The sequence below is a fragment of the Gigantopelta aegis genome, chromosome 5, assembly GCF_016097555.1.
Source record: "Gigantopelta aegis isolate Gae_Host chromosome 5, Gae_host_genome, whole genome shotgun sequence".
Classification (NCBI taxonomy): Eukaryota; Metazoa; Mollusca; class Gastropoda; order Neomphalida; family Peltospiridae; genus Gigantopelta; species Gigantopelta aegis.
In genome coordinates, this window is record NC_054703.1 from 17572292 (window position 1) to 17597029 (window position 24738).

General features: G+C 39.6%; 2 protein-coding genes across 5 annotated transcripts in view; one reads left to right on the forward strand and one right to left on the reverse strand.

Moving 5' to 3' along the window:
* Positions 1-6854: 6854 nt before the first annotated feature.
* Positions 6855-9003, reverse strand: LOC121373511 (proline-rich protein 36-like). Its single transcript, XM_041500182.1, has one exon. The coding sequence runs from the start codon at positions 9001-9003 to the stop codon at positions 7189-7191; it is 1815 nt and encodes a 604-aa protein (XP_041356116.1). The 3' UTR covers positions 6855-7188.
* A 7427-nt stretch (positions 9004-16430) lies between these two features.
* The window catches only part of LOC121373644 (glycoprotein-N-acetylgalactosamine 3-beta-galactosyltransferase 1-like), a 42882-nt gene continuing 34574 nt past the window's right edge, over positions 16431-24738 (forward strand). For all 4 annotated transcript variants that reach the window (XM_041500342.1, XM_041500343.1, XM_041500345.1 and 1 more), the window contains exon 1: positions 16431-16596. The gene's annotated coding sequence lies outside the window, so the exon portion shown is untranslated. The remainder of the gene's footprint in view (positions 16597-24738) is intronic.

Below are 24738 nucleotides of genomic sequence, written 5' to 3' on the forward strand. Positions count from 1 at the left end.
ACCACTCCTACCACGTCACAGAACGGCCAGACGTCACTGGTGCACGCTTCATCTGCGGTGGCAACGTGTTCAGTGGGGTCGAGTGATGTTCACTGATGAGTCCAGGTTTAGTCTCCAGTTCAACGACGGTCGGGTTCGTGTCTACAGACGTCATGGGGAGCGCTTCGCTGACGTTAACGTTAGACAACGTCACCGGTTCGGTGCTGGCAGCGTCATGGTGTGGGGCGGCATCTCTATCCACCACAGGACCCCCCTCTATGTGGTGGATGGCAATCTGAATGGAATCCGCTATCTGAATGAGATTATCCGGCCGTTGGTTCTCCCAGGCCTTCAGCAGATTGGCGGCGGGGCAGTTCTGCAGGATGACAATGCCAGACCCCACCGCGCCAGAGTGGTAACGGACTTTCTCAGACAACAAGGTATCGCCAGGATGGATTGGCCAGCATATTCGCCTGACTTGGCCCCAATAGAGAACGCCTGGGACGAATTAGGCAGGAGAGTTCGGGATAACCATGCCCCTCCGGCCAACCTTCATGATCTGGGTCAACTTCTTATGGCAGAGTGGCAGGCCATTCCCCAAGAGTTCTTCAGACGTCTGATCAACAGCATGAGGCAACGATGTGTCGAGTGTATTCGCGCCAGGGGTGGATTCACACACTATTAAACGAATGTTCTAATGTGTAAAATCCATGTTTGACAACCTTCAACTTTGACAGCATGTCATGTGACTTTCTTGTATACAGTGACGTTTATTTGTGGGTTTTTGTAAATATGGAACAATAAATAAAAAATTTGGTGTAGTTTACATCATCAATCTAATACACTCTGAAACTTATTTGGTTATAAATTTTTGACCCTTAAATTCTTTTGAGTAGTATATTTGGTGTATTGACGGCAACGGAATCGCTTTCGTGAATAAGTCGGTTGCTCCCCTTGCAACAGAAGTTCCACGAATGATTTTATTCGAGACGGAATGAAATGTATGACATGTTAAACATATTTACGGTACAGGTACCAATCACATGCCAGACACGGTTTGAGTTGAGAACGCATTCGACAGTGTCAGCTGTTAAATAAATTCATCTCTAAACAGCAACAAAGTCAATAGTCATATTTAACTGACATTTTATTATTTTTCAGGTGATCCTAGTTGATCAAGATATTTCGTAAGCGTATTTATTTTATTGACCAGTTATATTATTCCTTTTTTCTTTTTCGTAAGAAAAGCGTCCATCGTTTGGCAGCTCTTGGCTGCACATTTTTTGCTTCGCTCTATTTGCTCAGGTCGTCCCATAATAGTTGTAGTTAGTGAGTCGACAAAACAGCGCGCCACAATTATTTACATGATAGACTGGTTTCTCAATTTACCATAATGAGTACAAACTCACCACCTGTTTACCATGAGTATAAACTCACCACCTGTTTACCATCATGAGTACAAACTCACCACCTGTTTACCATATGAGTACAAGCTCACCACCTGTTTACCATGAGTACACACTCACCACCTGTTTACTATAATGAGTACACACTCACCACCCGTTTACCATAAGTACAAATTCACCACCTGTTTACCATGAGTATAAACTCACCACCTGTTTACCATGAGTATAAACTCACCACCTGTTTACCATAATGTGTACAAGCTCACCACCTGTTTACCATAATGAGTACACACTCACTACCTGTTTACCATGAGTACACACTCACCACCTGTTTACCATGAGTACACATCACCTGTTTACCATGAGTATAAACTCACCACCTGTTTACCATGAGTACACACTCACCACTTGTTTACCATAATTAATACACACTCACCACCTGTTTACCATGAGTACACACTCACCACTTGTTTACCATAATTAATACACACTCACCACCTGTTTACCATGAGTACACATCACCTGTTTACCATGAGTATAAACTCACCACCTGTTTACCATGAGTACACACTCACCACCTGTTTACCATGAGTACACATCACCTGTTTACCATGAGTATAAACTCACCACCTGTTTACCATGAGTACACACTCACCACATGTTTACCATAATTAATACACACTCACCACCTGTTTACCATGAGTACACATTCACCACTTGTTTACCATAATACACACTCACCACCTGTTTACCATGAGTACAAACTCACCACCTGTTTACCATAATGAGTACAAGCTCACCACCTGTTTACCATAATGAGTACACAATCACCATCTGTTTGCCATAATGAGTACAAACTCACCACCTGTTTACCATAATGTGTACACGCTCACCATCTGTTTACCATAATGTGTACAAATTCAAGAGAAAGTCCCTTTAATACTCGTTAGTCCCCAGACTGTAAGTTTTCAGATCTGATCAAAATAATTAAATAATAATTTTTTAAATAATAAACTCGAGAATACCAACGTTAATTAGCTTGAATACCAAACACCCGGTTTAAAATGTATCTTGTGTGTGTGTGTGGGGGGGGGGGGGGGGCGACAACAACAAAAAACAACCACCTCTGCCCACACACACATAAAAAAAACACCCAGAAAACCCACCAACAACACACCCAAATCAACACAACACAACACAAAAAGTCTCCAGTCCCTAAAAAAAAAAACCCAAAAAACAAAATCAACACAAAAAACCCAACCCCCCCCTCCCCTTTCACCCCCCCCCCCCCCCCCCCCCCCCCCCCCCCCCCACCCCCCCCCCCCCCCCCCCCCAAAAAAAAAAACCCACCAAAAAACAAACAAACAAAAAACATCAGCAAAAATCATACAAACAAACAAATCCCATCCAGGGAGGGATTAGAGTAATCCTTCAAAAACATGCAAAAGTAAATTTTTCTAAGTATAAAAAAAAAAAAAATAATAATAATAATAATAAACACAATAAATCACAAATAGATTTATTTTCTGATTCAAAGCAAAATATTCCTTCCATAATATATACATTGAATACAAAAACTAGTACAAAGTCGACACAAATATAATCTATTCAACAAAAGCTATAAAAATTTAATGATCTCGAATTAAAACAAAACTATAACGGAAGGGAGAGAACAAGTACCGAGTACATGAACAGGAACATGTTAAACACGAGTTATTTCCCCTGAAGAGAGAGAGAGAGAGAGAGAGAGAGAGAGAGAGAGAGAGAGAGAGAGAGAGAGAGAGAAATAATTATTAATGTCATTTCTTGCTATTTACAAAATGTATAACACTATTCTAGCCGTTGAAATTTGTTTCTCCTTCCACCCCTATTCAATGGTATACAATTATGTACCTCTCAAAACCGGACGTTTTTCATGGTCACTTTTTAAATATCTATACAGAAGAGAACCTCTCTAAAGCGAATACTTCTTAAAAGTGGACTTTTTACTCGGTCAGGAGGGTGTCCGGTTTAGAGGAGTGTCACTGTAGTTTGAAGTAGCCAAAGTAAATAGAGGATTCGTCACGAGTATTTTTTAATATGCAAAACATCAACCGAGTCTATGTTAGTCGGTGTTTGTCGAGGCAGAGCCGTCGGTATTTGTCGAGGCCCTGCCGAGACAAATACCAATTAACTAGACGAGGTTTATATTTTACATATTAAAAAACACGAGCAGTGAATTTTATTTATCCTATAACACTTCTAAAATAACATTTTAATCAATTTTTTTTAGTACATCACAGTACTAAAGTGGCCGCCATTGGTAATATGACGTCATCACGATTAGCACAAATTAGTTTGACGTCACGCATTTTAAAAGACCTTGTAAATTTGCATACCATTATTAACATGGTTAATACACACAAATTATCATATTTATTGTACGAGTTTATTTTGCGCAAGAATATAGGAACTATATACCACGAGACCGCGTGGCGGTCGAGTGGCATGTTCTTGCGCAAAATAAACGAGTGCAATAAATAGGATGCGAAAACAACGTATGTGAGGTTCTGTATTTATTACATACCTTCTTTTACTTTTTACAAATCGGTTTTTAATTTAACGTCATAAGTACACTTTCTTATATCTATGACAATACCTTCTTTCATGGATTTACTTAACGTTAGGAATCATTCTCTGCGGCAATCTTGTGTAATGTTTCAAATACGATGTGACGTAATTTGTAAATCATACATGACCTCAGTAACAAAACGGCGCTAACTCCAGTAAAAATAAAAAGGGAATTCCCCATTTACAAGTTCCGGTCCAGATCGCACATGTATAATACAAGATCCATTTATCACACGGTTTGAAAATGTTTTTATCACTATAGTAAGATTGAATAGGTATGTAATACATTTTACTATAACGCAACAACTTTGCAGAGGCGGTTGCATATTCTTTTTTTTCCCAGGACTTTGAAAAAAAAGAAGAAGGCATTTACAGTATTTCATGTTATAACATGTTTGATGTAAAGACGAACATAAACACTCACTGGACCAAGATATTACACCCTGCTCCCCACACCAAAATATATCAAAACAAATAAGTTTGTTTAACGACACCACTAGACCACATTGATTAATTAATCATCGGCTGTTGGATGTCATTAGAGGAAATCCGCTACATTTTTTTATTAACAGCTAGGGATCTTTCAGGTCTATATGCACTTTCCCACAGACATGATAGCACATACCACAGCCATTGACCAGTTGTGGTGCACTGGTTGGAACGAGAATCTAATCAGTTGAATGAATCCACCGAGGTGGTTCGATCCTGTCACACAAGAACCTCAAGCGAGCACTCAAACATTGAGCTATTTCAGGGTCATACCTATATCAAATATCGGGGTGTGGTGGGTTGGGGTGGGTGCTGGACAGTAAAATCTTAGACTGACCATTTCATTAAGACCGCTGGTTTAAACATCACACCACTGAGACCGGTGTACCCAATCTTAGACTGATCATTTCATTAAGACCGCTGGTTTAAGAGCGGTCATGTGATGAAAGCAATAACCTCCCGGAAATGGCACCAATCAAGTGAGGTCATGTCTCGTGAGACTGGATGTGCATGGCGCCATGCAATTTGTATGGCGTTGTCATGACGTTAAAGCCACACAATATATTAGAATCTAAAAGTTTTATAAGCACCAGAGCAGATATAACTATGGTTTCTCTTATTTAGCCGTTGCCAATTGTTTTCATCGAAACGGATGGATACAGAAAGAGCAGAAGTAAATTCAAGTAGTTTCAATAATATTTAATCCAATGGTCAAATAATACTATATCGTTGTGCAACAGAGTTTGATTTCGAAACTGCACTACCAATTTTAAACCTTTTATCTGAAATCTGTCGTTTTTATCTGACCAATCGACTGCAGATTGGTTTCGAAGAACTATCAGGTCATTTTGTACATCGAATAAAGAATACCAGTGACTGTGCGTTAGTCTTCGCCAACTTTTACACATATTCAGTCTTAGTAATTTAATAGTAGCATTCATCAATGGCTCAATGCACTAATTTCTTTTCTTTTTTAATTTCGGTAATTTGTAACAAGTGTTTCTACACCCCATTTTTGTAAAACGTGAACCAATCTATGATTTGTTTAAACGTAAACAGCTTTTTAATGGGTTTATTGAATTAGAATGGGGATAACTATGTTTTATTGGACCATTTGCCGACGTTAATGTTGATTTTACAGTCGCAAATATCCGCTTTATCGCCTCCGCTTCAATTTGTGACAGTAAAACCAGCATTAAAAAGTTTGTTTTGTTTAACGATACCACTAGTGCACATTGATTTATTAATCATCGGCTATTGGATGTCAAAAATTAGACAATTTTGATGTATAGTCTTAGAGATGAAACCCGCTACCTTTTTCCATTAGTAGCAAGGAATATTTTGTATGCACCATGCCAGTCAAGATAGCACATACCACGGTCTTTGGTATACCATTCGTGGTGCATGGTTGTGACGAACCAACATTCACGTCCACAAATGGTGAAATACAACCTAGTTATCTCCTAAATATCATAAGCAAGTACGTTTTAACAGTTTCCGAGAAGTCTGTACCTACCCGAGTCTGCACGTCACAAGAATAGTTTTACACTAGGGACCAGTCGATTACCCATACACACATCGTGCTAAATATTACGTACAAAAATGAATTCCGTAAATACAACGGCAATGAAAGCCGCCATTTTTTTAAATAACTTTAACAATAACAGAAGTGGCAGCCGTGTATATAGCCTCGGCTAATGACGGCTGGCTATCTACACGGCGGTCCTATGGTGAAAGTCTAGTGTAAGGCCACCAGCACAGGCACTTGACACAGATTAGCATACATGAATAATAATGTTTTAAATGTTCTATATTGGTAAACGATATATTTCCGCAATATTTTGCTCATACCCTCTTCAAGCATGACAACTTTATTTCCACTTAACGTGTATTTACATATACCAAAAATTTCGATCCCTACTATATAAAACATATAGTAGGGATCGAAATTTTTTATATATGTAAGTGGCAATAAATATGTCATGTTTGAAGAGAGTATAAGCAAAATATTGCGAAAATGTTTCAAATTTAACGATATACAACACATTTTTAATTTTATTCATGTGGCCACCAGGCACGATCTAAACTTCCCCGTGCTGAGCCCGGGCTACATCTAGTAATATGTAATAGCGAGTTCGAATTTCGAATACGATTATTATATATAATATTTAAAATCACAAAGTGTCAATTGGCAGCATTCGAACCTACCGCGCCAATTAAAAAAGAAGTTTGGTTTGTTTACCGACACCACTAGTGCACATTGATTAATTAATCATCGGCTATTGGATGTCAAATATTTGGTAATTCTGACAGAGGAAACCTGCTACATTTTTCCTAATTAGCAGCAAGGGATCTTTTATATGTACTTTCCCACAGACCAGTTGTAGTGCACCAGTTGGAACGATAATGGATGAATCCACCGAGGTGATTCGATCCTGCGATGCAAGCACCTCAAGCGATTACTAAACCGACTGAGCTAAATCCCGCCCTTAGAAACATCTGACAGCCCGTGACCTTAACCGCTCGTCCAAAGGATACATCCATACAAATGTAAGCTCAATTAACCGTCATAATAATGTTTAAATAATCGTATTCGAATCTCAAGCTTTTGAAGCCTACCCTTCATTTTGTTTTCTTTTCTACAGTCTGTTGGTTTATTTGTTTCTATTGTTGTCGTCGTCTTATTCTTTGATCAGGACAACTGCTAATTTAAAACGACTCGTTTTCGCAGGGTCGACTTAAACATGGGAATCTGCTTCAGTCCAGCGCCCATATCCATCACGTTTGTTACCTTGGTAACGGTGTCAGTGATACTCAGACCGTGGTACTTGTCCATCATGTCGATCAATGTCGAGATGAACTGAGTCCCGGATGTCGCGTTTCTGTAGGCAATGAATCCTGGAGCCGTGGCGAACACTGTCAGGAAATCGGCGTGCTCGTGCACCGGATTCTCAACTGTGACGTCATACTCCCAGCTTCCTCCGTGATCGGTGTCCTCCACGTTGACACCTTGTGCGGCTTCCCTGCCCTGACAAGCTTGGATGAAAAACAGTTTGGGCTTCTTTCCTAACGAGCGGCACTGCCTGGCTGAGAAGAACGACTGTATTTCCGACACGCTGACCAGACGACCGTTGGTTCCATACACGGACTCCCTCTCGCCGTGAGAGAGGATGAAGCAGACGAAGCAGTCATACGGTTGATGATTCAGCGACGATATTCGTTTCAGTTCTTCCAGCATGTCTGAATCGGTCTGGTTTTCAAACACTTTGACCTTGAAGTGAGATCGCGTGAAGAACTGGTCCAGTTTGGCCACGTCTTCGTCTGTCCCGTCTCGTCTGCTCAGTCCTGGCCAGGTGAAGTCTCTGTTGTTGATGATCACACACATCCCTTTTGGTCTGGCGTCCATTTTGTACTGATCACTCTCATCCACTACTGGTGGAAGTGTCAATTGGTTTAAGATACATCGTTGTGGTGGTTCCTCGAGTGCAGGAGCCATACTGATAGGAGCGCCCCGTGGTAACTCTGCTGTTGGTTCCTCGGGTGCAGCAGCCATACTGATAGGAGGTCCCCGTGGTAACTCTGCAGGTGGTTCCTCGAGTGCAGCAGCCATACTGATAGGAGGTCCACGTGGTAACTCAGCAGGTGGTTCCTCGAGTGCAGCAGCCATACTGATAGGAGGTCCATGTGGCAACTCTGCAGATGGTTCCTCGAGTGCAGCAGCCATACTGATAGGTCCACGTGGTAACTCAGCAGGTGGTTCCTCGAGTGCAGCAGCCATACTGATAGGAGGTCCATGTGGCAACTCTGCAGATGGTTCCTCGAGTGCAGCAGCCATACTGATAGGAGGTCCACGTGGTAACTCAGCAGGTGGTTCCTCGAGTGCAGCAGCCATACTGATAGGAGGTCCACGTGGTAACTCAGCAGGTGGTTCCTCGAGTGCAGCAGCCATACTGATAGGAGGTCCACGTGGTAACTCTGCAGATGGTTCCTCGAGTGCAGCAGCCATACTGATAGGAGGTCCACGTGGTAACTCAGCAGGTGGTTCCTCGAGTGCAGCAGCCATACTGATAGGAGGTCCACGTGGTAACTCAGCAGGTGGTTCCTCGAGTGCAGCAGCCATACTGATAGGAGGTCCACGTGGTAACTCTGCAGATGGTTCCTCGAGTGCAGCAGCCATACTGATAGGAGGTCCATGTGGTAACTCTGCAGATGGTTCCTCGAGTGCAGCATCCATACTGATAGGAGGTTCACGTGGTAACTCAGCAGGTGGTTCCTCGAATGCAGCAGCCATACTGATAGGAGGTTCACGTGGTAACTCAGCAGGTGGTTCCTCGAGTGCAGCAGCCATACTGATAGGAGCGCCCCGTGGTAACTCTGCAGATGGTTCCTCGAGTGCAGCAGCCATACTGATGGGAGGTCCACGTGGTAACTCTGCAGATGGTTCCTCGAGTGCAGCAGCCATACTGATGGGAGGTCCACGTGGTAACTCTGCAGGTGGTTCCTCGAGAGCAGCAGCCATACTGATAAGAGGGCCCCATGGTACCACTTTCTGAACGTGAAAGCAGTGTAAATTTCCATTATGCAGTAAAGTCGTTCCTGGTACTACTTGTAGAGAGACAAGAAGATGTTTGTTTACTTTAATCTGTCTTGTTAAAGGAAGTCTTTTTCGGTTTTGTTTTACAGTTTTACGTTTACGTACATTCTCCGCATCTTGTGTAGACAGGTCTGTTTGTGCTGAATATGGGTGATTTTGTTCGAAAGGACAAGGTGTCTTCGGCTTCCGTCCAAAGAATATGCCAAATTCCAATTTCATATATAGCGAGAAGACATAATCAACAGAAAAATTATAAACGTTTATAAGAACGACAAAAATTATAATTGTAGTAATAGTTGTTTCAAAAGTAAATTTCTCATATACTGTCTCATGGTGCAAAGCGACCGGTTGAGTGTATATCCGTGTCGCTCTGTTTGACTGCAAAGTGCTGTCGTTAAAAATTGAACCGATCACTCTTTTTTGCGTAAATTCAAATCCTAGTACTAGCTCGGAAACAAATCCGTTGGTTAGATATTGATAAGCTACAACAAATTTCAAGTATATTGGTACTCCCGACCAGAAGGGTTCGTCTTGTAGCAACAAGGCTTCTCGTATTTCCGCTCGAAACACTTCAAACAGCAAATAATCAACAAGCAAACTAACACAGGATATGACCTCGTTTTTGCGATAGAAAGGAGACCATGTACCTATCGTTAGAATGCCACGACATAATACAGAAAAAACAAGTAATACGTCGGTTTCTGTGGCATGAAGTGGATCACAACATGTCGCCCATATTGTAAAAGAAACCCAACATAAAATTAAAAGACATAGTTCTGTGTGTCGGAAGAACAAGCTCAATGCCCTGTCCATGCGTCTAGCTTCACACTTCTCACACATTGTCCAGCTCAACCTCCGATTGTCCGTAATAAGAATCGTAAAATGATCACTCACTCACTAATAAGTGCTCGCGCCAAGGATGGACGTCCCTGAGCCTTCAGTGGATATGTGCACGTTAACAGAGTTTTCCTTCCTTCCTCTTTCACTAAAATAGTTAATACGCGTTTTTACACACTTTGAAATAAACAGTGCACTTAATTCCAGTTTTCCAGCGTCTTACTACCCAATAGTGCAGTCAAACTAATGTTGTAAGTATTATATTCTGCTCGCATTGCACTGTATTTATAGAAACCATTTCAATAACTGGGTTTTCCCTGTGGGGTGGTTACACATATATCTACGTCACTGCAACTGGTTTATCGGGAATCAGTAGCCTATGAACACATAAACAGTGACTGGGTCGCCAGTTCGCCAGATGTAGGTTCAGTCAACATAAATGTTGTTCAATACTGCATGCATATATAGCAGCATATGTGTTGGCTTAACTTGGTTATGCTTGAATTTAAAGACACGCTATCAAAGTAGAATAAATAAAGTAACTGAATATATTAATTTCGTTTCAGAGTTAAAGACTATACCTTTAGCTACCAGTGGAATAAGATATAACTAGAAAATCTATAAATGATAACCAACAGATTAAATGATGAAAGTAATGTAAAGTTTGTTTTATTTAACGACGCCACTAGAGCACATCGATTTTTTTAATCTTATCATCGGCTATTGGACGTCAAACATATGGTCATTCTGACACCTTTTTTTTTTTTCAGAGGAAACTCGCTATCGCCACATGAGCTACTCTTTTACGACAGGCAGCAAGGGATCTTTTATTTGCGCTTCCCACAGGCAGGATAGCACAAACCATGGCCTTTGTTGAACCAGTTATGGATCACTGGTCGGTGTAAGTGGTTTACACCTACCCATTGAGCCTTGCGGAGCACTCACTAGGGGTTTGGAGTCTGTATCTGGATTAAAAATCCCATGCCTCGACTGGGATCCGAACCCAGTACCTACCGGCCTAAAGACCGATGGCCTAACCACGACGCCACCGAGGCCGGTGGTTAAATGATGACGTCAAGGTTTTCTTTTGTGTACAAGTTTCACAATGTATACCCATAAATAATTGTTGCGTTCAGCCAGTACTGGACATTTTGTCCAGTATTTATTTGGTTTTTGGTTATTTATTTATTTATTTATTTATTTATTTCACCCCCGTTAATTTACCGGGTACCGTATATTTGCACTATGAGAGAATGATACATTGCCGTTTTGTCACGAAACATATTGGAGGAGCTTTTGAGCACATGGATTGTTTGTTTCATTTTATGCTCTCTTCCCCCTCCGGTTCGTAATTTGGTATATTTATCATTGTTATTAAATCTCTTGTCTCTGAGGATCTGAGGAAATTAATGATTGACTACACAGCTTTCTAAAAATAAAACATACTTTTAGAGTTGTTTGCCAGTGAGGACATTTTGTTACTGAATGCGAGGGATTTGCTGTAATTTATCTTCTCAAATAATATTTTAAATGTCTGTAGTTTTGGTCACAAACCAAAAATGTAAATTGTGAGACGGAACTACTTTTGAACCGATCACACGGATAATTTTGCATAAATAACTCGAGCATATGAAATAGATTACCATGTAATTACAGTCTAGTTCAGTTACATGAATTATGAAATCAGATAAATGTTATGAAATTTTATAAATCTTCCACGAAATCTGAAATGTTGGTTAAATAGGGCCGTCAGAGGAAGAATGAATAAATGTGTAACGACACCCTAACATGAAAAATACATCGGGTATTGGGTGTCAAACTAACTTTCGGAGACCGATGGGTTGCTCTGACACAGCACTCTTGTCGGCTACGCCCGTCTGACATAATGTTACGCAGTATTTGTCTAAACTCACATCGCTCATTTCCGTCGGTCGCCGTCTAAAGAGTCTCCAGTAAAACAATATATATATATATATATATATATATATATATATATATATATATATATATATATATATATATATATATATATATATATATATATATATAATATAATAATAATATAATAATAATAATAATAATAATAAAAATCAAAAACAAAATCGCTAAACTTTCATTGGTCACTTGACGTCTTTCGATTTTGGATTTTAATACATTTTTCTTTTTAACCGAATCAAGTACAAACGTCACCACTAAAACACATAAGTTTACGAGAGAGGGAGGCAAGCAACTGCCCCACCTTCAAATTCGGGAAAAAACAATAAGAGATATTCGGGCTAACTAATCTTACCTGAAACAATTTCACAATGTACATGTATATATTTCCATTATTCTACCCACAGTATTGGTTGTAATCCATGTGAAATGCATAGTTATTCGTTTGCAACCCTATGCAGACGTTTGGCAGTAAGGGCCTACTGCTTATATGAATAAATATTGCTATCCATATTCGGGCATTTTTGTTTAATTTGGGCAGAAATCTGCCTGCCACCCCCTCCCCCCCTACCCTACAAAAATGGGAGCCAGTACGCCTGTACTAAAACTATTTATATATATATATATATGTGTTACCATATCCATGCAAATGGAAGGAAGGAAATGTTTTATTTAACTGTTATATGGCGTTAGACATATGGTTAAAGACCACACGGATATTGACCACACTTCATATGCACCATCCCACAGACAGGATAGTGCATACCACGGCCATTGTTACACCAGTTGTGGAGCACTGGTTGGAACGAGAAATAGTCCAATGGGCCCACTGACGGGGATAGATCCCAAACCGACCATGCAAATGGAGTCCTTCCAATCAGTGTATTATCACGTGACACGATAGAGGGTTTCGTGTCAGTCTACTGTCATGCTTGTAGTGAGGAGTATTGTCAACATTTTCTTATTGCGAAATATTGCGATACAGAAACCTTAATTGCGATAAGTAGCCTACCACGATATAATATTGCGAAGACTAATTCTCGTTTATGGGCACTTATAAAGTGCTCTAATTTCATGTGCATTTTGTATATCTGAATAAAATGATGCACTCTTCAATTAAAATTAACAAGTGAAGCTATTGTTTCTTTTCCTAAACTTGATAGTTTTTGCTTGAAAATTGAGGGGGGGGGGGGGGGGGGGGGTTGCAATAACACACGTACAAAACATAAACGTAATATATTGGTACTCTAAAAACATATCGTAATACGTATTGTTCAAAATTAATATTGTGTGCGTGCGTTTGTGTGCGTGCGTGCATACGTTTGCGTGTGTGTGCGTGCGTTTATATATATACTCTTCAAAAAAAGAAACGCAAAAGGGTACAAATGGGTTATAACTCCGATTTTATGTTTCCTACCGGTTCATGCTTTGTGAATATAAGGTCATTGCATGTCCCAAACACATTCCCACGGTTACATTCGATAAAACGCAGCTACTGTACAATAAAGTTCCAAAATGTGAATATTCGCAAAAACGCAGCCACGTGCAAACCATGTCACCACTGCACGTGCGTTGTCTGCACGTGCAACATGAACACCGACAGTATAAAAGTGCAGGGTGTTCGCTTGCCTGGCCTCTGTATCTGGCCGACAGTTGACAATCCAGGACATGCCACGTCTCAGTGAACCGCAGAGAAACAATGCCATCGGCCGACTAGACGCAGGCGAATCCAGAACGGCCGTTGCCAGGGCATTCCATGTGTCCCCAAGCACCATCTCCAGACTGTGGGACCGTTACCAGCAACATGGATCAACACGTGACCTCCCTAGATCCGGTCGACCACGGGTCACTACCCCCGGGCAGGACCGCTACATCCGGGTACGCCACCTTCGGGAACGATTGACTACTGCCACCTCCACAGCCGCAGCAATACCAGGTTTGCGCAGGATATCCGACCAGACCGTACGGAACCGCCTACGTGAGGTAGGAATTCGTGCCAGACGTCCAGTTCGAGGTGTCATCTTAACACCACAACACCGTCGACTCCGACTGCAGTGGTGCCAGATTCATCGACAATGGCCTCAACTGCGATGGAGACAGGTGTGGTTCAGTGACGAGTCCCGATTTCTGCTCCGACGTCATGATGGAAGATGTCGCGTGTATAGGCGTCGTGGTGAACGTTATGCGGCAAACTGCGTGCAGGAAGTGGACAGATTCGGCGGGGGTAGTGTCATGGTGTGGGCAGCCATCTCACACACTGGCAGAACTGACCTGGTCCACGTGCAGGGCAACCTGAATGCACAGGGCTACATTGACCAGATCCTCCGGCCACACATCGTTCCAGTTATGGCCAACGCCAACGCAGTGTTCCAACATGACAACGCCAGGCCTCACACCTCACGTCTCACAACGGCTCTCCTACAGAACAACAACATTAATGTCCTTCCTTGGCCATCGATATCACCGGATTTGAACCCAATTGAGATCTATGGGACGAGTTGGACCGACGCCTCCGACAGCGACAACCACAGCCCCAGACCCTGCCCGAGCTGGCAGCAGCCTTGCAGGCCGAGTGGGCCACCATCCCCCGGGACGTCATCCGTACTCTGGTTGCTTCAATGGGCAGGCGGTGCCAGGCAGTTGTCAACACACGCGGAGGCCACACCCGGTATTGACTCCAGATGACCTTGACCTTGGTGGTGTGTCCTATCACTTACTCACAATGGACTAGAGTGAATTGTGAACAATCCTGCAACATTTGGTAATTATCGGACTCGCCATTCAATAATTAAATCAATTCTCCAAATGTTACGACAATGTGGTTTTGCGTTTCTTCTTTTGAAGAGTGTGTTTTGCGTTTCTTCTTTTGAAGAGTGTGTGTGTGTGTGTGTACGCGCGCGCGCGCAAGAAACGTAAACATATAGTTTATATAGTGAACATGAATAGGATTACTTGGTTACAGATGTTCAAGTCGGTGAAATGATAAACAGTACAGTGTACCTGTGGCTATACCGGAAAATGTATCAATCTGACATTCCGGAAAATGTATCAATCTGACATTCCTATCTTCCCAATCTCGGAATATCTCAGTAATACAGCGCTCGCTTGCTGCGCGGTCGGTCTGGGATCGATGCCCGTCGGTGGGCCCATTGGGCTATTTCTCGTTCCAGCCAGTGCACCACGACTGGTATATCAAAGGCAGTGGTTTGTGCTCTCCTGTCTGTGGGATGGTGCATATAAAAGATCCCTTGCTGCTAATCGAAAAGAGTAGCCCATGAAGTGGCGACAGCGTGTTTCCTCTCAATATATGTGTGGTCCTTAACCATATGTCCGACGCCATATAACCGTAAATAAAATGTGTTGAGTGAGTCGTCAAATAAAACATTTCCTTTTCTTTCCTTCGTGGTGCCCTCATAGACCTACGGGCTCCAATGTCTGTAGAGAGGCAGGCTGGATTTTACCCGAGTTAAAATTAAAATACACGAATCTCGATAACAAAATGTATTCATACATGTGTATTAACATTACTGCCAAATAGCTGTATAGGGGTGCAAACTAAACACTACACATTTTTACATGGATTATAACTAATTTTGCTGGTAGAATCATGGAAATTCATATTAAAGAGGTCTCAGGTTAGGCCTAGCATATTTTGCCCGAATATCTCTATTATTTTCACCCGAATTTGAGGATTTACACTAGCACTAGCAATATCATCTCCCCCGTCTCTTACACTTATGGGTACCCTGCCCTTGAAAGAAATGTTTGTTTTGTTTTATTTCTTTTATGTCCCCAGCTCATTTTGACAGTGTCACGGTTGGGGTGCCCTGATTCATCGTCACACAGAATATTAATTAGAATAAAAAAGTTAGTCTGGCAGTGTATAACTTGTACATGGTATGGTAAGAAAAATTCTCTCTCTCTCTCTCTCTCTCTCTCTCTCTCTCTCTCTCTCTCTCTCTCTCTCTCTCTCTCTCTCTCTCTCTCTCTCTCTCTCTCCCTCCTCCTCTCCCTCTCCCCCCCTCTCTCTCTGTGCGTGCGTGCGTGCGTGTGTGTGTGTGTGCGTGCGAACGAGTTTATGTGTTTCCCTTTTTATAACTTTCGAACCCCACCCTTTTAAAAATCCTGGATCCGTCCCTGTAGATTATTCCTAATTTGTATTCCGATTTACTTTGAATGTGAGGGGTGTGATTATATTTATACTATGAACACGGGGTGTATATTGGTTAGGTCCACAGGAACCGGGGATGGGGCTGGGGGTCTTTGTGACTACCCAATTTGAGGCCGAAAATGTTTACCTTTTTCTTCTAAACAAAATAAATAAATAATAATAATTGTTTTTAAAATGTGACTGTGTACCCGTCTATAGCATGTGCCCTCACCACATGATAGAGTGAAAAATAATAAATAAATAAATAATAATAATTTATTATAAAAACGTCTCGGGAGAAGTTATATAACCGAAATAAATTTACTGCAGAGCTCGACGAGGAACCCCATCTTACTATTTTTAGCCATTGACCTCCGGCATCTTTTATTCGGGCATGCGCATTTAACAGATAATGTTGCTATGTGTAAAAAGGAAGTGCACGGAAGAGGTTGTTTCTAACAAATTCTCAGTTTTACTTTGACCACCTGAAAAGAGAAGAAAACAGACACGACGCCAGGCGATGACTCACACTTCAGGGCACACTGAGCTGTTCACCTGTTATTCGAATAACGCGAGCTGACCTGCAAACAATATCTGTGAGTTGTTAGCTCTGTCGGGCTCACACTCCGCGGGCTTGGCTATAGGTTCAAATAGACCAAATCAATTCCTATTGCCTATAATGTTAATGTTTACTAATGAAACTCATATAAGCAGCGTATCAAACACACCGAGCAGGTACAGCAATAAAAAGTGTGGCACCTCACATCTAATCTACCTTTTAAAAAATGGGGACAATTAAGGCATTTTAGTCTGGTATGCATATTCATCTTTATATAATGCACATTATTGCTTAACCTTTAGACTACTAGATTAATTTTTAACAAAAACCACGTTGAGTGGGTACAAGTTTATAATTTTTACTCACATATATTCACTTAAATGTTTCATAAATACATGAAATAAAGTTCATATATGAATCGGTAAGTATTATTTTCGTGTCTTTTTTTTTAATTTTTATTATTTTACATCGGCTAATGGTGATTAAAATTAGGCAAAAAATCGAAAAATTTGCGTTTACTTACGGGCATTTGTGGCCAGCTGTCCAGTATTTATGTCCATTATTCCCGATAACAGTGGTTTTCTGACCAGAATTTTTTTTAAAACCCGAACTACGATTCATATTGCAATATTTGGTAATTTTCGTTGTTGGTAAAACGATCAAATTTATTATCAAATTAGCTGTTACAATCAGCTATCGATCCCTGAAAATTACCGCGACGTGCCGCCATTGTTGTCAAGCGAAAATACTTGCCGAAAACCACTTTTTGAACTCAAAATTTCAAGGTATTTTCAATTGAAAAAATCAAAACAAAAACCACCATTTTGAAAAAAACACTTTTTTCTTTAATTATATTTCCGTTTCCGGTGAGTGTCGTGTGCAAAACGGTGGGAAATATGAATTGGGGAATGCACTGTATACAGTGTACAGTATATCGACTGACGTGACGTTGGGCGAGATATCTCGCCTGCAGTAGTCAGAAGGTTAATATCAACAAGTATAATCGTATAGTTAATTAATAAAACAGTTAAATGTGACAGCTATTATATATAAAACGGGCGCAGCCATTTTGTACCATCCCAGTGAATACGCCCTCTGGCGAGCTGGTGGTTATGTAATGCCTAACGTGTCACGTCAGGAATTAGTCTTCGAACTGAAGAAACAAAACATACCTGATTTTTGCAGATGCATCAGAATTTTCTGTAATAGTAGCCATCCCAGTAAGCCGGCAACAATTATATATTATTTTTCAATACAAAATAAACCACCATTGTCAAAATGTTGAAATAACTGTATTATGTTTTGTACATGTATATTTAGACGATCTCCAGACACTGTGTCTAGACACTTTCCCATCTAAACTTACAAAACTGACCAATTACGTCATCCCAAAGAAAAGAAAAGTATCACTTGGGTATCGTGAGTGGTTGTTTTTGCTCGAATGTACCCTACCAATAGGCCTAACAATATGCATTTTTTCTTTGGATTTTGTTTTAAAAAGAAAAATACTATAACTCCATTTTGTTCTATTGAATTTGATGCAAATTGAAATATATTTAATTAAATAGTTTATTATACTGTCAAGTCATTTATGTTGTTTTTACAAGTCAGGTTGATGAAAGCGAAGCGCCTTGTCATAAATTAGAGCAGTTGTTTACACTGTGCATAGAGGAGATGGACGGAGCTGATGTCACTTCGCCCCAAGCTATACCACCGGACGTCACAAAAACGAAACAAAATGGCTGCCCCCAGTTAGCAGGAATAATCATGTTTTTTTATTAACTCTAAAATTACGCATTTTTCATTTGTTAAAGTGTCAGTATGTGTTGGTGGTCCGGGTATGCATCTTTCCAACACATAAGGCTCTTGTTTGAGTTGACCCTACCTTTAAGTGATTTAATTACAGGCCTTGGTAGCCCCATAACTTTAAAAGAAAAAAGAGAACAAACAAAAATAATTCATTGCCTTTATTCCAAAACAATAGTGTTTGTTACTGATGACAATAAACTTGTAAATGCTGTAAACCAATTAACCCAGACAGGGGATCGCCATGTGTGTTCATGTTATCATGTTTACAAGAAGGTCAGATGTCAATTTGCTTAGGTAGCCTAGAAGAAAATAAACCGCGATTGAATTATTGTTTGGTTTAGACTTTAGCTGACAGCAAATAGTCTTGATCATACAAAGCGTTTGTTAAGTAGGCTGTGACGGTACATGCTCTTAATTATCTTTTCGCCTGTGGCGATGTTAATTGTTTTAGAGGGTTGTGTGCACTTGGTTACGTAATACCTCCGCGCGACCATACACATCCAGCCAGATGCGGAGGCCATGTGGCTAGTAGTTAAATAATATCTCCGATAGTGCTGTTTATGGCCAGGGGATTGCTCGCGGTATGGCGACAGCCAGACTGACAATCAGAGAGAAATATACCGACTCTGGTAGAGGTGGAATATCAGATGATAAGATTCGGTGCCGTGATTTACCCCCAGGCGATATTTCGATTTATAATAAATAGCTAGTGTTTTAGAGTTATGAGAGAACGAAAAAGGATGGCTCCCAGGGAACGTAGTCCGTTGGACTTTGGTAAATATTTTATTTCTGCTCTGTTGTATAACCTTGATGTGATTGATGTGACTTTAAATATTTTAATACTGTATTATACCAATATTCTTTAGACAGTGTCTTCGGTCATCTGACGAAGTAAATCGTAGTCTTACTGGTCTATATTTATACGAGTATTTGGTAATATAAAGCTTAGCCAGTCATCCTAGAAGACCTAGGTAAACTGTAGGTTATTGTCTTTATTGTGATAGGTACCAGTATTAATTCTGTGTTACAAGGTTACTGAATGAGTAGTTAAGGGTTAATTAAAAATTAACCAGTTAGGAATAGTGTGGTAATTCCTTTATTAATTAAGTTCCCCTGGAAGCGTTTCTCAATTATCACACGTGTGTGTTGTGTCACGGTGAAGTGATTAGCATATTGTGTAAACTAGACACCTAGAGATTAACTAATTAAGTGATCAGTTCTGGGTTGTTATTATTGTTGTTATTAATTAACTACTGCGGCTGTACCATTTGTCAGCGTAGGTTAATACAGATTCCAAAGTGTATTGTGTTTTGTTGTGTTTTCTAGTGAACTAAAACGTGCTATATTATATATACTTTATATAAGATCGTATCTCTGATCATACCTAGACGAGCCAAAGCGGTTTTGAACTGCCTGTTACAGAGAGATCTAATAGATATACAGTTAGGAGAGATATTTGTATAATCGTGTTTTATTCAGTTACAGGAATTATAAAATCCCCGTGACATGGGCATAAAAAACAACGGGTGTGTTGTTGATTGTCATAAATGATTACGAATAGATAACCCATGACGTATCCAAATGAAAATTCCATGACCCATATGAACCATGTATATCTGGCCACTGGATTACATCAAATTATTTGTTTTGGTCCGATATGTTAAAACAAAAAAATCCAAATGTACTTCTTTATTTCACTAAATCATATTGCGCAACCGCCACTTGTAGGGCACACTATGGGAGCAATTAACAGTTACAGCACCACCTGGCAGCAGAGAGCGCACACATAAAAGGTGGAATTTCAGACACTGATGAATTAAACGTCTTGTTGATTGTGAAGTGACTGGACATGCCAAAACATTTGGTAGCCCGACGTACTACCGGGATTAGACAAGTGGTAGTCCGAGTGATAAATCGGTAGCCAAAACACCCTGGGCTACAGGCCTTGACCTTAAGTTTTTTCAGCGGTAGACCACCGGGCTACCAGGTTATAAATTCTAGTAGCCCTTAATTAGTAAAAATTGGTAGCCCCACAAGTTTAAAAGAAAAGAAAAAAAAGAGAAAAAAGATAAATAATTTATTTTTATTTAAACGTTTTATGGAGGGTTTTTGTAAATCATGAGCATTATACTGTGAAATATAAAACTGCATGATAATCCTTAATGAACAATAAAGTTTTTAGTTTAAATCATTGAACAGAATCTGGGGGAAATACTAAAAACTACAACATTAATAGGTGACAGAATGAAGTGTCTCATATGTGGCATTATAATATTGTGTAAGCCTTCATTACGAGATTAGGCCTAACAAAAAAGAGAAAAAATTATAATAATCCCTACCTACCTACCCATATTTGAAACTACTGGTCGGAAATGGACAAAACTAAATATTTTTAAGGATGGTCTCAAAAGAGGAGTAAATATGGTATATAAAAAAAATCCAACCACCACCAAACAACCGACCTATTCTATCTGCATTAACTTGGTTGGTACGATTCCAGAAATACACAATAGTATTTATCGGTGGGTGGGGGATTTGCCTTGAAATTTTGACAGTGGCCAGCTGTTGGCATACGCATTACATGTAAGGGGGTGTTACTAATTACGTAACGCTCTAGGGGTAGAGGAAGAGGGTACTGTGTTCGATTTACGTAACATTTTTCAAGACTATATGTTATTTTTATTCATTACTTAGACCTAAAAAGGTGTTTTTTGGAGATGCGCGGTCAGTCTAGGATCGATCCCCATTGGCGGGTATATAAACTAACTGTATCCTTGCGGTATGGGTTTTGACGCAGATAAGCAACGATCTCGCGTAGTGTAAAAATAACAATGTTTTTCTTATTATTTACAGAGACATAACCTAATGTATATATAGCATTCAAATATAAACATTAAATTCAATATATAGTAAGAGTTTTAGTTTTAGCCTACATGTGCATACTGTAATATTCTAACCTTTTTGATGCGGTATGTATTTTGACGCGGAACATCCAGATAACTTGTGAATGACCAGTATTCAAGAAAAACAACTCCAATTAACTGGAAACAATGTGTGGTGGTCCATATAAATTCCATGTTAATAAAACACGTCAAAAATAGCACAATTAAAATACATTTTAAGCAGATTGTCACATGTAATCCATATAGCCCAGTGCAAACATAGTCACTACTTGTACATTGATCGGGTGGGAGTAAATTTGTCAGCCATTCAACTTTTTTTGTTTGTTTATTATTAGTATTATTCAGAACAGTGTCCACTATACATTTCATGTGAAATAGATATTATTTTAAGATGTAATATGCACTTGAATGTCGTTTAATCCTGACCCAATATAATCGTATGCAGTGCATGTAAAATAAGAACAGGGGACTCATTCAGACGTCCAGAGAAATAGATTGATGTAGGGGTGGTCTAATTGTCTTGTGTTTATTTCATTAGTTGTAAATGACAATTTTGCGTTCAGCAGGTGAGTAAAATTCATTGTGCACATTTGGAGATAGAGGCATGTTTATATATGTTAAAAAAGTGCATTACGGAAAATAGTACTTTTAGCTACATGGTATTTTTAATTGTTTATACATACTGCAGACTGGCAAACTGTAAACATTGCTTTATTTTTATCAATAAAAAATACTTCCGTCAACAAAAACGTCTGCATTTGATGTCATAGTTTTTCTTTGATGATGCACAATTGCTATTTAAAGATAGCACGCCAAAATACATACCGTGTCATAATACATACCAAGACGATATATGGATTAAAAAAAAAACCTTACTATTTACTGCAAAGAATAACCAATTTGTCAGTGACAGTTTATTCAATTTTGAAGCAAAAAAACCACAACAAACAAAAACAAAAACCCTAACAGTTTTTTTTAGTTCCATTGTTTTTCTTTACAGTCAGTATTTTTTTAGGTGATTTACCAGCCAGCAAATGTTTCGCTAACGTTCCCAAACTACTTGATTGGTTTCCAGTGAGGCCATTTGGTTTACTGTGAACCACACAAACCAGTCTGGCTGACGTTTCTCCGCTCGGTCTGGCTGAACGCAGCCCATTACTTTTCCAAAATTGCTTATGCATAAAGAGCGCATGGGATACTTTTGGCGATGTATTTTGCGCATTGGTTCAATGTTTGTATGGATATTACTGAAGCACATTTCCACAACCGACAAAAAGATGTATTGGTTAAAAAGAACAGGTAATTCAAGGTTAGGAACATAATATCAACGAATTAACATAGAAATGTTTGATGTATTACTAAATTTGGGAACACTTAATTACTGTCTATTGTTATTATGTAAGAACTGAAAAAACATTTTCCTTTCGGTTCTCTTCATTGGCAATTTGGTTTATAGAAATGGGCCAACCACTACTTGGCTCGATCCAGACCAGTCTAGTCTCGATAAACCACTTTGTTTCGGATTCGAATGTATGCTATGCTGTTGAAACCAGTTTAAACTGAAGCTTTATGACCAGACTAATTATTATTATTATTTTTTTTTTGTTAATTCGGTAACATTTTACTCACTGATTATTCAATTTAATAAATTTTTGGAAATATTTCACGCGAATCCAAAATAGATTCGGATGTTTTATGCTTGCGCGAATCCTGGCGCGAATCAGATTTGGAGATTCGGATGAATTTTTAGCCCTGAACCATGATGCATACCATATCAACATGACTGTGTGTTTGATGAAGATGAGAAAGATAACAACCATGATGCATACCACATCAACATGACTGGGTGTTTGATGAAGATGAGAAAGATAACAACCATGATGCAGCAGAGTACCACTCAGTTAATTCATAAGCTTCTTTAAAAACTGGCTTACAAGTCATATATATATATATATATATATAAAGTGTTGTTTGTATTTGACATATTCATAATTCACTTCTGTAATGGCCACCATTTTAATTTTAGAAATTTCAGTTTTTTAAATCATGTAATTAATGATTTTATTGCATTGCTTGTGTCTGAAAACCTACATTTAGAAACTTTCTTTGTATTTTTACTATGTCTGGTTGTAGAGATTTAATAAAACAGATAATGGTGGCCATCTTTGATGCCATCTTGAATTCCTGGGTTACCTCTCCATGATTTTCAGGTACTTTTGATATCGTATGTGTTTTATCATCATCTCGGCAACATTCTTGAAAATTTCAGCGTAATTATTACTAGTTTGTTTGAGGTTGGACTATTTATAGCTATTAGTGGTAATAAAAGTTTGTTTTGTTTAACAACACCACTATAGCTATTAGTGGTATTACTCCTGGACTAGAGGATATTTCTGAGGTGACTTTAACAGAAATCAGTATTGGAAGTAAATTCCTATGGGCAGTTACATGTACATGTAGGTTATCAGGGCTCAAACTTAAGCTACAATTTGTCTCCCACAGCAATTTTTAAAAGAATAATTGCAATTGGTGAAACAGCCCACTGATGGCAATTTTGTGTCTGCCTATGGCAATTTTTTTTAAAGTGACATAAATTGCAGAAAATAAATATGACTGAAAGGTTATTTTTCTGTATGTAGCCCTGGGTTATGATAAGGGACGTTTGCAACGTATTACGGCTAGTTGATTAACAAACTTGTGTCTTGTTAAAAATATAAAAATGTTAAGACAAGTTCACATTACAGAATGCTATGTACAGGTATTTGTAGGTGAGTCGGGGAGTCCCAAACTAAGACATCAAGTACAGCATGCTATGTACAGGTATTTGTAGGTGAGTCGGAGAGTCCCAAACTAAGACATCCAATACAGCATGCTATGTACAGGTATTTGTAGGCGAGTTGGGGAGTCCCAAACTAAGACATCAAATACAGCATGCTATGTACAGGTATTTGTAGGTGAGTCGGAGAGTCCCAAACTAGGACATCAAATACAGCATGCTATGTACAGGTATTTGTAGGTGAGTCGGGGAGTCCCAAACTAAGACATCAAATACAGCATGCTATGTACAGGTATTTGTACAGGTAGGTGAGTCGGAGAGTCCCAAACTAAGACATCAAATACAGCATGCTATGTACAGGTATTTGTACAGGTAGGTGAGTCGGGGAGTCCCAAACTAAGACATCAAATACAGCATGTTATGTACAGGTATTTGTAGGTGAGTCGGGGAGTCCCAAACTAAGACATCAAATACAGCATGCTATGTACAGGTATTTGTAGGTGAGTCAGAGAGTCCCAAACTAAGACATCAAATACAGCATGCTATGTACAGGTATTTGTACAGGTAGGTGAGTCGGGGAGTCCCAAACTAAGACATCAAATACAGCATGCTATGTACAGGTATTTGTACAGGTAGGTGAGTCGGGGAGTCCCAAACTAAGACATCAAATACAGCATGCTATGTACAGGTA